The sequence below is a fragment of the Eulemur rufifrons genome, chromosome 14 (genome assembly GCF_041146395.1).
Source record: "Eulemur rufifrons isolate Redbay chromosome 14, OSU_ERuf_1, whole genome shotgun sequence".
Classification (NCBI taxonomy): Eukaryota; Metazoa; Chordata; class Mammalia; order Primates; family Lemuridae; genus Eulemur; species Eulemur rufifrons.
In genome coordinates, this window is record NC_090996.1 from 20,655,798 (window position 1) to 20,670,036 (window position 14,239).

At 44.2% G+C, this 14,239-nt stretch overlaps 1 protein-coding gene across 2 annotated transcripts in view; it reads right to left on the reverse strand.

The window, feature by feature from the left end:
- The window catches only part of PRKCB (protein kinase C beta), a 293,928-nt gene that overhangs the window by 21,294 nt on the left and 258,395 nt on the right, over positions 1 to 14,239 (reverse strand). For both annotated transcript variants that reach the window (XM_069485934.1, XM_069485933.1), the window contains exons 13-16: positions 13,282 to 13,420; positions 9,640 to 9,720; positions 9,232 to 9,339; positions 4,561 to 4,701 (exon numbers count right to left, since the gene is read on the reverse strand). In XM_069485934.1, coding sequence (XP_069342035.1) covers positions 4,561 to 4,701; positions 9,232 to 9,339; positions 9,640 to 9,720; positions 13,282 to 13,420 — 469 coding nt within the window. The remainder of the gene's footprint in view (positions 1 to 4,560; positions 4,702 to 9,231; positions 9,340 to 9,639; positions 9,721 to 13,281; positions 13,421 to 14,239) is intronic.

Here is a 14,239-nt window from a genome sequence, read left to right on the forward strand (position 1 = left end):
GTGCACATTAAAGTTTAAGATGCCCCTTAGGCTACATCGTGGCACATGTAGCACTGGACTGGACTATGCAAGGTCAGACTGCAGGAATCTACAGCCCTCTCTACCCAAAGCCCAACGATTCCGTGCATGGCATCTTCAGATCCTTCCCCAGCATCCTCTCCCAACGCATACTGCACAACCACATGATGCCACGGCAGCTTGCAATCCAGCAGCCAAATTATAGCCCTTTATAAATAGGGTAGTAACTTACACAACAACCAATTTATTTAGACACCCTGCTGTACATAAGGAAAACACCCTGCACTCTAATGTATATCCCTAAAGAGTGCCTCATGTTCCACAGCGCAGTGTATTATAGCGCCCTGTTTTATGGCCATTCATTTATTCATTCAGTAAAAATTCTCAACCGCCTATTATGAGCTAAACCTAGGCGTCAGAATTTGACACTGAGAAAGTCACAATCTAATAGTCTAGTCACACCAACAAACGTTATATTGATCATGTAATTACAACAATATGTGATGAGTTTACTGATAGAATAGGAGCAGTACTCAGGGATCAAGAAGAGCCTCCCTGAGTGGGTGACATTCTAGGATTCAATGAGGGAGAGGGACAAGCGAGGAAGGGAAGAATAGACACTGCGTGTTTGAGGATCTGAAAAAATCCCAGGAATGGGGGCTCTTGGAGGCAGGAGTTAAAGCTGGGAGGGGACAAAGGCCTGGCCTTGGAAGACCTCAAGAGCCATAGGTGCCAAGGAGCAACAGACAGTCCTGGAGCAACAGAGAGCTATGGGGGAGTTTTAAGCAAAAGAGTGGTGCAACCAGATGCACAGTTAAAAAAGATTACTCTTGTACCCTGCAACAACACACCGAAGCTAGTGTATTTCAGTACAGTCTCAAACAATACTCTCCCAACAGCTCCTTGCCACAATAAAAGATAGTGCTGAGAACAACTTAAGAAACCCATTTAAACTTATTTTAATGAACCTCCAATAATAGCACCCTTCACTAATGTTTGAATATAATCCTCTGTTATTGCTCCTTGTTTTTTCTCTCGCCACACTCTATTTAATAGCATGCATGAATCAGGAACAGTGACGGGTACACGCATGCCTTTTAACATCCCACAGGGCACATGGAACTCTGCACACTCTCGCCACGGGTCTTTCGGGAGTGGCAGTTAAGAAGGGGTGGGGAAGGAGAAATATAAAATCCTAGGATGTGGGCTGGGGGGCTCTACAGCCCGCATCTGCAATGTAAAAAGCACACCAGCAGGTAGAATCAAATGCGAGGGGGGTGCATCACTTATTGCTATTTCTAATTCAGTCTAAGGAGGTCAAGGGCAGGGCTTGCTTTCCCTTAGAGCTGGTGGCAGAGCATCTCCGAGTATATAGCCCAGTCCAGTCACTGTACTTTGAAAGTCATTGTTAAGCCCACATGGGGGAATTCAAGACATTGATCAGTTGGAAATCCTACCAAATGCAGAAGAGTTGAAGCTCTTTGTTGATAATTAACTAATTATCATGATCTTTTTATATTATCAATGACAACAACAGCTACTTTTTCCTGAGCACTTTCTACAAGCCAGACACAGAGCTAGACCTTTTATGTTCATTGCTGCTTAGCAGGGATGTTCGAAATATTTAACCAGTCGGAATGGACGTCGGTTGTAAATAACTAAGGGGAACTGGCTAAATGTCAACCTGACTTTGACTCACTCATCACTCCTCTGGAGGTTACAGACTCACAGTTCACCAGCCACATGTGGGTCATGGACATGTTTTATTTGCCCTGAACGGTGTTTAATGTTTTAAAAATTTGTTGCTGATATATCAAAAAAGAGTGAGGTTTCATCTACAAATCCTGATTTCTCATGAAAACCATGAAGACGGAGCCATGCTGAGCTGGTTCCTGCAGGCTGCCTCTGTCTCCACCACTCCCTCTCTTCCCTCTCTCCAGCCCTCTTCTCTCATCCATAGTACCTGTCTGGCCTCTGTAGGCTCCTGAGGCTGTGACCTGTTCCAGAAGCCACCACCCCATGCCCTGACCAAGAAGAGGACCAGTGTCTCCCACTTACAGACATGCTACCTCCCTCTGACCTCTGTCTAGCTTCCCTGCCTGAGCTTTTAACCCTAAACTCCACAGCAGCGATTCTCAACCTTGAGCACACATCAGGTCACTGGAGGGCTTGTTAAACACGGAACACTGGGCCCCAGCCCCAGCCCCAGAGTTTTTGATTCTGGAGGTCTGGAGTGGGGCTCGAGAACTGCATTCCTGAATTTCCCAGCTGATGTTCATACTGTTGGCCTGGGGACCACACTCAGAGAGCCGCTGCTCTACAACCACAGCATGAACCTCACACGCCCCCGGGTTCCATGCTGGTGGGGATGGGAGCAGTTTGCATCCTTCCTCTGGCCAAGTGAAAAAGGGCGGGTTCATGTTCTGAGACCTCATCAGTAGCCCCACAAAAAACCAAATGAGTTGTGTGTCCCATCTTCAAGTTCCCAGTTTCCTGAACAAAGAGCCCACTCTTTGCATCCAGGTTACCTTTTGATCTTTTTCCAAACGGCCCAAGGAAATTGGTCATACTGCCTATGACACGTGGGGCCCTCCCCAGCCCCGAGTGTACATACAGACATTATCTTAAGGAATGGCTTCAGCAGGACTTGACACTGTTCTGCCCCTCAAAGACCCTGCGCATGAGACATTAATTAACGTATGACGCCGCTAACAAAAACAATGATCAAGTTTCCCCAAGGCCTATTATGTACCAGGCACGTACTGAGCACATTATGCATCGTAAGGATCCTCTGATGTTGGCACTATTATCATCGCTGTATTACAGATGACAAAACAGTGGATCACAGAGCGAAACTGACTCGTCCAAATTCACCAGCTCTAGAATAATCAAGAGACTGTTTGACTCACTGCATTCACCGAGGGTCTGACACCGTTAGGAATATTATGCTCAATCCTGGGTCTGTATTTTAAGGTGGATGCAGATGTTCTGGAGAACAATGAGCACCTCAGAGTGATATCATATGGGACATGCTTGCAGGAAGGGCTGGGCAGGGTTTAACCTGGCAACCGCAGGCTTCTAGGGTACAAGCCAGCATCTGTAAATGTCTGAAGGATGCTCTACAGAGAGAGAGGCTCTAGCAGCAGTTCTGGGGAGGCTGATATGATGTCAATATATAAGTTGGCAATATTAGAAGGGCCACAAAGTGGAACTGGCAGCCTCTAGTAGACCTGGCTTCCCAACACTAAGGGGAATCCAAAGAGAAACAGGGCTCATCAAGGATGCTGTAGAGCTGAGAGTCTAACCATTTAGAATGAGAGAAAGGTGTAGCACTATGGAGGTGCCACCTGCAGGACTTTCTTAAATTCCATGCCTTTTGCCCCTGGGCATGCTGTTGGCCTCCAATACAGCCAGACTGTCTGGGGGTTGTAGCTTCACCTTCGTCACACGCTAGCTGCGTGACCTTGGACAGAGCACTTAACCTCTCTGAGCCTCCATTTCCTCTTCCATAACGTGAAATAATATTATAGCACCTGCATTCACAGGCTGTTGTGAGGATTTAATTGGATGTTGTGTGTGAGGTGCTTAATACGGTGCCTGGCACATCACTGCTCAAGAAATGAATAACAATAATAGTATCAAAATAACTACCATTATCATCATCTTCATCTTAACACAGAGCCCCTTACAACTTTAGGCTTCAATGATAATGGCACTTTTCAGCCTCAGTCGGTAGTTTCACAACTCATAATCAAGTCACCAGGTCTGCCCTCTACTTAATTTAACAAAGAAATACCCTCCCAGCAGAATCACAGTTCTCATGAACTCAGGTGCAAACTCCTGCACCCCAACGCTGACAAGTACTCTCTGCTGAGTCTTTGGGGATAGCAAACCCTCCCATGGGCACACGGACTGTGGGGAATGTGAGATGCTTATTCTTGCATTATAAGTTATTTCAAAGCCATGTCTACACCTAAAGCCTGCAAGAGGTCTACAGTTCAAGAGCATGTCAGCCTCTGCTTCGTTCGGTTTTGCCTTGGGTGGGAGCTGGCTGGTGAACTGCTGTCTTATTTACTGACTCCGACGTAGTGTATGTTTCAGAATTAAATTTAAATACTGTTGAGATAAACAACATGACCTTTTCAATGTCAGTATGAAGAGAAAATGACACAGTTGAACCAAGGAAAGAAAGGAGGGCAAAATTAGATTCTTTATCACCATCCCAAAATGGATCTGAACTCTGCTCACCAAAGAACCATTCCCCCAAAAGTTGTCAGCTAAGACAGTTACAATAATTGAATCAATAAAACAAAAACTCAATATCAATTGTCTTTTCTGTATTTATAGACGCCGGGCTATGCGAATGGAAATCTCCATTTTTGTACCCAGTGACTTTGTGCATTAGTGTGAGTCCATACAGACACGTTCAAGTAGAAACATTGACGTCTACCCCTCAGAGAGTGTTCCAAGCACACACAGTGGGCACGGACGGGAAAGAATATGTGTAAAGTACCCGACAGTCAGAGAGAACAGTTTACTTACAGCTTTTGGCTTATACGGGGGCTGAATCTCTTTGCGTTCAAGTTTCTCCCAATCAATATACCGGAAAAACGCATGTTCTTTGATGTCACGTTCGCCTTCAGGCCCACAACCCAGACGTTTGCCCGGGTGTTTGGTCATCAGCTTCAAGAGAAAGGAGAATGTTGAATTGAACAAGTTTCAGAAGAGGAAATGAGGCACACTCAGAAATTATTGCTCCAATGAATTAGGGAAGGAAGCACAATGAAGAATCTCAACTAATTCTTATTTTTTGCTTTTCATCCCAGCAATAAATCCCAGCCAGGACTTCGCAGCAGAGAACCCGACAACAGTGTCTGCTGCTAGGGGAGGGGGATCCCTTACGGTTGACCAAACCAAAGCCCGAATGTGGCCCTGAACGTCAAGTTAGAAATGCCACATGATCCATGTGGGTTCAAGAACGAGTTTTATGCAATTGTTGGTGCATTTAAAACTAATTGAAAATGAATTTCAATATCTTCAAACTCCCTGTCTCCTACCACAAGAAAACTAGAGTTTGACTAAAGCAAAGGCCACATTCAATCATATACTATTTGCATTTCTCAGTAAAGCACTTGCAAAAATGACACAACAGGAGAAAAAAATATTAGTCAAATGGGCCCAAGTTTCAAATAATTACTTTCTGAAAGCTCATTAAATAGTCAAAACCTAGCCTAGCTCATTTCCCTTGTATCACACATTACACTAAACTCCGCGGAGGTTTCCTTGGTGTGCCGTTTAAATTACTTAATTATCAAAACCTTCCATCTTTGGGTCTCTGAGCCACTGCTAAATAACAAGATGAATAGATGCTCCGAGATGAAACCAGACAGGCTTCCTCTTGTAAATGAATCCAAAGCAGCGTGAAAATATCTCTGATCTCAAGACTTCGGCAAATGCACAGAGAGTAAAGACGGAGGAGTTGGTGATTAAAAAAAAAAAAAAAAAAAAAGAACACACAAGTCCAAGAAGCTTCCCAGAGTTGACTTGACATCAAGTAGGCCATGACGTTAGAATCCTTAGATTTTTGTTCAGGACTTGCTGATTATGGGGAAGGAATGAACCCAGAAATTCACACCTACACTGTTGGACATTTGGTTTAGCCTGTTTCCTGCTTACAGGATAATCTGTGGTCACACACACAAGCCCCTACTGGCCATATATGCTTTGTCTTCCACGGGGAAAACTAACCGGGCACCTAGGTTCTAAGCTACTTCTTCATTTCCATGCCCAATGTTACCCAATTAGGTGAGTGTACTATGTCTCCTGTTTGAATGAAAAGGCAGTGGACACTCAGAGAGGCTAAACAGCTATAAGGACCCACCGAGATAGTCAGTGGCAGAGATAGTAAGAGCTGGGATTGGATCCCACCTCTGCCTAACTCCAGAACTTGGGCTTTTAAGAGAAAGGGGAGTGCACTTCCCACGTGTATCCCCAGGGATATTTGTGGCCAAGCCTTGACATTTGTGTAGGATGAGGATGGAAGGACAGACAGGGCAACGACGTCTTGGTTAGCACTGATAATAGCATCAATAATGGCTCCTGTGCACTGAGCATTAGGAGCATCACACGTGCTCAGGCTCCGTGCTAAAGGCTTCCCAGCCACTCCCCATTCCTCTCTAACCTTTACAGCAATACTCTGAGGCCTCAGCAACTATTACCCTCATTTCCCAGATCAAGAATCTGGGCCCAGAGAAGTCAAGTCATTTGTCTAAGGTCACACAGCTAAGGACCAGAGCCAGGCTTTGAACGGATCTGCCGGACCCCGAACTCTTGTTGATCTGTGCTATTCAGTCCCTGGTGATTTCTCTCTAATGTGCAGACAGTTTGGGTTTCTGTCTGCTTCGAGCTTGTTCAAAGTGGGAATGGCAATCTGAGCAAAGTTTAACTAATTTTTTTTTAATGGTAGAAAATGGGGTCTTTAATGGACATACAAAGGGCACCGCTTCAATTGAAAGGCAACTGTTTTCAAAAGCCTTGCTCAATTTCTGTCTGAGCAAGAGGATGCCAAGCAAAGAAAAGCCACTGCAGAAACATCCAGCACTAATTCGGAGTCTCTGCCCAGTTCCCGCACTCTGCTCTGATGTGCCGGAAGCCATGTGGACAGCTGGATTTAATCACTGTTCCCATCTCTGGTCACCTCCCAGACGCAGCCCCTGGGGCCCGCTGCTCAGGAGGAGGCATGTGGCTGTTCGCTTCGGCATCACCCTTCTTTGGGGCATCGTCTTTAAAGAAAGAACCCACACTGGACTGAGCCCGCTCAATTCAAAAAGGTCCCCAAACCCAAAAGTAAGGAAGTCACCCCAGTTAATCCTGAAGGTTATGGGTCCTGAATTAATAGAAAACTGCTCTACCAGGGAAACTGCTAATTGGAGCTGAAGCTGAATGCAGCTGACCTGGAAAATCCTCTCTCCTCCATGACCCACTTACAACCCCCAGCTGTCCAGGCAGGGCAGGGGAAGGGGAAGACCTGAGCATGTATTGAACACCTACTGTGTGCCAACACCATGCAAAGAGCTCATTTAATGCTCTCAAAAATAAGTATATAAATACTGTTCCATGAATATTGTCATTATTATTTTTCAAATAAAGAAACAGAAGCCTGGAGATACAAAGGAACTTGCTTAAGACTCTGCACCTGGGAAGTAGAAGGGTCGAGGTTTGCAAAGGGTCTCTTGATCTCCCAAATCCCCCACTTTACAAGTTCCTATTGCAGGGGATGCAACTCAAATGCCAAGAGGAGCCTGGCACATGGCATTGTAGGGCCAGCATTCATAATAGTTAAGAGTAACCTCCAAGGGTTTGGGAGTAGAGTGCAAGCTCTGTTCCTAGTGACTTACAGGTATTCACTCATTTAATCATCACAGAACTCTCCACATAGTGCTATTATTATCCCCAATCTGCAGATGAGGTCAACTTCCTAAGAATACCTGGACAAGGATTTGAACCCAGATAGAATGGAACCAGATAGGGCTTTCTGCAAATTAAAGAGGGCAGTGGTTTCAATCCAGTTGACTGATGCTTTGCAGAAATGACAGGCCAACGTGGCAAAGGTCTAATTTTTCAACAGAAACTGGACAGCTGAATGTTTATGGGAAATCCCCTGATCTTTACAGGTTGGCAATGATTAAACAAACCAAAAGCTCAGTGTGTGACTCTTCTCACAACTGCCCCCTCCCCGAAATAGAATGTCCACAGCAGCCTGCAAGGGCCTTGGTCTGTGCTCTCTCTTTTTTCCTACGGGCTTTGCCTAAGCTCCTAATGAACCTCTGGGTCTCCACTCTCTGATCCTCATTTTTTTCTCTCCCTGCTTCACACCCTCAAAGAAAATATTCTCAAGCAATTCAGTTAAGATGTTAAGGACTGAGACTAATTCACACCTGGTTTTCCCAGGGATATTTGCATCTTAACCTATGTAGCTGAGACACAAAGCTTAGGTGATTCACTGGGAGTGGGAATTTAGGCAACGTGATGAGGTGCTTTTAGGCTGAGAAGTTGGCCCAGCTATTACAAACTGAGCCAAGCCACAGGCTGGTCTGCCTGAATGTTCTAGCTTTTCTTCACCCCAAGCCAGCTCATGTGGCATCTTGACTGGGGTTAGGAACAGTAGGGCTGGGCAGGGCACAGGACATTTGCAAACACCCCACAGATCTAGGCCTGGCAGCCCTAGTTTATCCAAACACACAGGTGACAGCCCACCGCTAAGGCACAGCCATGTTCTCACCTTGAGAACTCGCCTGCACCCCTGGTTGGAGGGAGAGCAAATACCTTATAAAGGCCCCATCCTTGGACCACATTCTCTGGAAGTCTCATAACGTTGCTTTTACACTTCCCTCAGAGTTGAAAAATTACTTCCTTTGGACAACATGCTTAAAGGCAGTGATTTTTCAAGACACATGGGACTTTTTCAACATACTGATACCCAGACTTAATTTCTGGGATGAGGCTGAACACTTCAGGACACCCTGATGGCTCCAGAGGTGAGGACCACTGATCTCGAGGGTCTCACACAGATCACCGTAAGCGTTCCTGCCCAACGCAATATGCACAACAATCTTTACAGGTAAACATGTGTCTTGCTTTCTTCACAGGTACAATTTGCATAAACTGCAGGTGAATAAATGTGCACGTTCTTATAGCCATTTGTGTACGTGTTCGGGGCGGGAGGAGAGTGGGGGTTTGGAGACACTGCATTGGAGTCAGCTTATATAGAGAATCCCTTTAATTCAATACCGCCTGACATTTTCTTAGAACAAAAGTCACACACTCTTAGCATTAACTAAGCACATACGTGGCAGAGCAGGGCAAGGTGGCCCAAATTGTGCCAAAGACCTCTTGTGCCCCTTCCCATGGGTTCCAGCTCTTTGACAAAGTCTCTGTGCTTTCTCCCTCATTCATTCACTAAGCACTGCCCAGTGCTGGGCTAGACGCTGGAGTCCAGCCAGCAGCAAGATGCCATTGCAGGCAGGCCTCTGTGGTGCTTTTGTACAAATTAGAAAAACGCTCTCCTTCTTCCAGGAGGTAGCAACTCCACGCCAGGGCCCTCGCGCTGGTAAATGGAGTTCCGTCTCCATTTCCCCTAGTGGGGCGTCCCTGTGCAGGGCACAAGCTGCACCCCTGTATGTGGTGGCCATAAGCTTTAAGAGACTTACTCACCCCTTTGCAGATGGCCACAGCCTCCTTGGACATGGACTTCGGATAAGCCACATTGTGTTCCATGATGGACTGGAAGAGTTCATCCTCATCTTCCCCTTCAAAGGGCGCCTGTGGGACAGGGTAGGGTGGGAGGAGAAGGATCCCTGCCTGAACCCTCCCCAAACACGTGCCCCAGCATCTCCCAACCGGCAGACCCTCCTCCCTGGGGTCCACAGCGAGGCCACACTCCAGGACTTTCAATGAGAAGATGAGGAAAAATGGCCAACAGACTTGGATAACCCCAAAGCCAAAAAAGTCACAGAGGTTCAGAATTACGAGCTCTTACCAAGCTGACACGTTCTTCTAAAGAAACCGTGTGGATGGAGGTGGGGGAGGACTTTTCTTACAGATCACTTAAAATTCAATTACCTGCCCAGCCAACATTTCATACAGCAGGACTCCAAATGCCCACCAATCCACGGACTTCCCATAGGGCTGATAAGCAATTATCTGGAAAACAGAAGGCATCCTATCAGACAGGCTTGCAGTTCGTGTCATGGCTGGAGGCCAAATCTCCAATTTACAAGAAGAGTGCGCCTTTCCTGGGTGAGGCGGTAGAAGGGGAGTTCTTTGGCATGAGTCGCCTGCCTGCTGTGAAAGATTATAGTGGCAGCGACAGAGCCAGATGCAGGCCAGCGTCTCAAAGGGTGGACAGGATGTCCGGTGCCCTCCTGAGCTATTTCTCTGCGTTAGCTACTCAAGGAATGACAGACATGCTTTACAGAGGTAACTGCCTGTCGCCAGGCAGACACCTGTGATGTCCCGTTGCCTTTCTACAGCACGGAGTATGTTGTGTTATTTTTAAAAAATTTCAAAACAGTGAGTGCGGCATTTTAAAGAGGGAAAACTGTCTTTACTTCTCATTGTAAAAGTAATAACATTTACCCAATAATGTGGATATACTTAACACTACTGAACTGTACACTTAGAAATAGTTAAAATGCTAAATTTTATGTGATTTTTTAAACCACAATTAAAAACAAAAAGCTTATAAGTTTAAAAGAATTTGTTATTATTTATTTATAATACAAAGATAAGCAAAGAGAATAAAATGAAAATCACCCATAATCCTTTATTAAGAGAACAATTATGACTAACATTTGGTTTATTTTCTTCTAGACTCTTTTCTATGATACATATTAAACTCTGTGCATATGTATGTATTTTAAACAAACACTTTAACATGTGGACTTTTAATAAAGTATGTTATTAAATTTTCCTTGGTAATATTTGTACATCAACATAATCAGTTTTTCCTTGTGCATAGTATTCCATTGAGTGGATATACCAAATTGATCCTATCAATTCCCAATTGATTAGGAATTGATAAGATGCTGCAACACATATCTTTGTAATTAGATATTTGGATATCTGTCCAATTATTTCCTTAAGATAAATTCCTAGAAGTAGAATTGGTGGATCAAATGGTATACATAGTTGTAAGGTTTTTGACACATATCACCAAATTGTCAGAGGATGGCAAAGTCTAGAATAGTCATGTATCTGTCCATCTTTCAGTATGAAGGGGTGTAAAGCTAACCATGTCAAAGGTTAAGAGGTAATATGGCAAAGGTTAAAGGCTGAGGTTTGAGGTTCAGACAGTCTGACTCTTATTTACCAGTTGTTTGACCATGAGGGAAGTTGCTTAACTTCCTTAAGCTTCAGTTTCCTCATTTATAAAATGAAGTTTATCATAATATCTATGCCATGGGGTTTTGTGAGAATGAATGAGATCCTCGTTGTGTCATGTGTTGCCTCTCACATATTATGCCTTCAAAATATTAGCTATGACTAGAATGGTCTCTAATTCAGTTATTGCTTTTTTTTCCTCAATAAAGGTGTTTGAGCAAACTTGGCTATAAAGTGAATGTCTGTTTCTCGATCTCCGTCTCCAACTCTAGTTTCCACTCCACAATCAGAAATGCAGAGATATTGGTCAAAGGATACTAAATTTCAGTCAGATGGGAGGAATAAATTCAAGAGATCTGTTGTACAACACAGTGGCTATAGTTAATAACGATGTATTGTATTCTTGAAAATTGCTAAGCCAGATTTTAAGTGTTCTCACCACAAAAAAATAAGTGTGTGAGGTAATGTATGTGTTAATTAACTCGATTGAGCCATTCACAAGGTACACATATTTCAAAACACCATGTTGTGCATGATAAATGTACACAATTATTTTGGTCAATTATAAAGGAATGAATGAATGAAATGCACTCTGAGGAGAAGTGGCCACCAGACATAGAAGGGAAAGCTTTCCAGGAGAACACTTCTTATTGAAAGTGTTTTCTCACTTTTAAAGTATTTCATGTCTTATTTGAGCCTCAGGACAGCTCAACGAATTAATCTTTTTACAAAGCAAAAAAGAGCCTGGGAGGTGAGAGAAGTTGCCAGAGGTGACAGGTTAGCTCACGACCAAGCCAGCCCCTCAGTTTACTCCTCCCAGGGGTGGGGTGGAGGAGGAGGCAACCCCACCAGCAGCACAACTCAGGGCATTTTGTGCTTACCTGAATCCTGATCAACGAGGAACTTTTGAAAACAGAAGAACCTGGGCCCCATCCTGCAGAGATTCTAATTCAACTGATCTGGGGTGATGCCCGGGCATCCTACACTGGAGAAGCTCCCCTGTGACTCTAAAGTGCAACTAGAGGTCAGGCGCCGTGGTTCACGCCTGTAATCCTAGCACTCTGGGAGGCCGAGGCGGGCGGATCGTTTGAGCTCAGGAGTTCGAGACCAGCCTGAGCAAGAGCGAGACTCCGTCTCTACTAAAAATAGGAAGAAATTATATGGACAGCTAAAAATATATATAGAAAAAATTAACTGGGCATGGTGGTGCATGCCTGTAGTCCCAGCTACTCGGGAGGTTGAGACAAGAGGATCGCTTGAGCCCAGGAGTTTGAGGTTGCTGTGAGTGAGGCTGATGCCACGGCACTCTAGCCCGGGCAACAGAGTGAGACTCTTGTCTCAAAATAAATAAATAAATAAATAAATAAAGTGCAACTGGAGTTGAGAATCAGAGATTGCTTTGCCGAACTCGGAGCCTAGCAGAGCATTGTGTTATAGATTGTGTCTGATGTACTAATTAGTTAACAAAATCATGATAGACCAAACTATGCCACATACGGAAAACTCCACTGGGCTCTCATAAAGGAATAACTTTTTAAAAGGATTACTTTCTTATTATTCAAGTAATAAGAGTAATGTATTAAATACACAAATACATTTACCTTGTAAAAAACGTAAGCAGTATACAGAAGGAGCTACATTTCCCTTTACCATGCTCTTATCCTCAGAGGTAACTAATGTTATAAAATCAGTCTGTAATCTTCCAGATTTTGTATACTTTTACATGCATATGTACATACTCACAGAAAACACATAGCAGTGTTCTGTGTACTATTGTTGCCGTCCGTAAATGGTATCATATTGTATTTACCATTCTGTGCCTTGATATTTTTTCTCTTAACAATATGCCTTGAAGATCTTTCCATATCTACATATATAGCTAACTCACTCTTCTGAATCAATGCCTAGTAGTGTTTCATGCTATAAAGAAATCATAGGCTATTGTCCACGTTCCTATTGAGGAACATACATAGTACACAGACCCCATGTCATATGTCAGCCCAGGAGATCTGCTCTCTCTCTCTCTGTGTCTCTCTCTCTCAACAAACATTTCAGTGTCATAATTATAAGGTATCCTATGGCCATGAGCCATGGCAGCTTGACAAAGAATTTTACTGATGTGTGTTGGATGGTTCTTTTGAGTTTTATTTAAATTTTCTCCCAAACCTTGATGTATTTTGGGCCTGCGCTTCTGGATGTGCGCTAAGTTGATTTGCATGTGTGATCTCAAAGGAATGGTTTAGAGTGTAGGACAAGGACCAGCCCGAGGTTCCCTTGCAAGGTACCACCCTTGACCCTTCCTGGCTGTCGCACGGCTATCCAGGGAGCAGAGGGGACATCCCTGCAACATGGGTGTACAAGCGGGGTCCCGGCAGCTCTCACCTCAGGGGCGATGTAGTCTGGAGTGCCACAGAATGTCTTAGTTGTCACCCCATCCCAGATATTCTCCTTGCACATGCCAAAATCAGCAATCTTGATGTGCCCCTCAGAATCCAGCATCACGTTGTCAAGTTTTAGGTCACTGTGGCAGACACAAGAATTTAGAGATTTAATTAAACGCTATTTATTTCAAGGCAACAATGAATAGCCACTCATTATGCATAAAACCCTGTGCTAGGTATTGTGGGGCACGAAGGTGAGTTTAAACCGGCCCTGCCCTCCAACAGCTGATGGTCTGGCAGGGAGAGAAAAAGGGGCCCAACAACCTCTGTGCTTTTCTTTTTCTTTCTTTTTCTACAGAGCCAACTGTGCCAAGTGTCTCACGAGGACACAGGGAGACAGTGGGTCTGAGAACAGGGAGATCCACAGAACGTTACACAAAGGGCAGAGTATCCACAGAGGCTTCCTATATCCAGGAGAATTCCGAGAGCCGTCCTTTGTAACTTAAGTACTCCTTACATTTTGTAGGAAGATCTATTTTTCACCAAATTATTTTTTGTTAACTATCTCTGGAGATCACAAAGAAAAAAACTGATTGAGAGAAACTTATTTAACTCCACCAAGATCTCCTGGGCCACTTCCTGGGACATGACCCAGGACTTTCCATGGATTCTTTCAATCAAAAAATATTTCTTGCACACCTACTATGTGACAGGCACTGTGCCTGGAGCTGGATATATAGCTATGAACAAGACGAACAAGCTTCCTGCTCTTCTGATTAAATTCCAGTGGAGGGAAAAAGACAATTCACAAGTATTCAAATCTATAAGCATGATTATTATAGACTCAGATATATGCAAAGAAAATACAAATGACAATGAGGTAGTAATTGGGGAAGGTCACTTTAAACAGGGTGTCAGGAAGGACCTAAGGTGGTGACATTCAGCTTTAACCTAAAGGA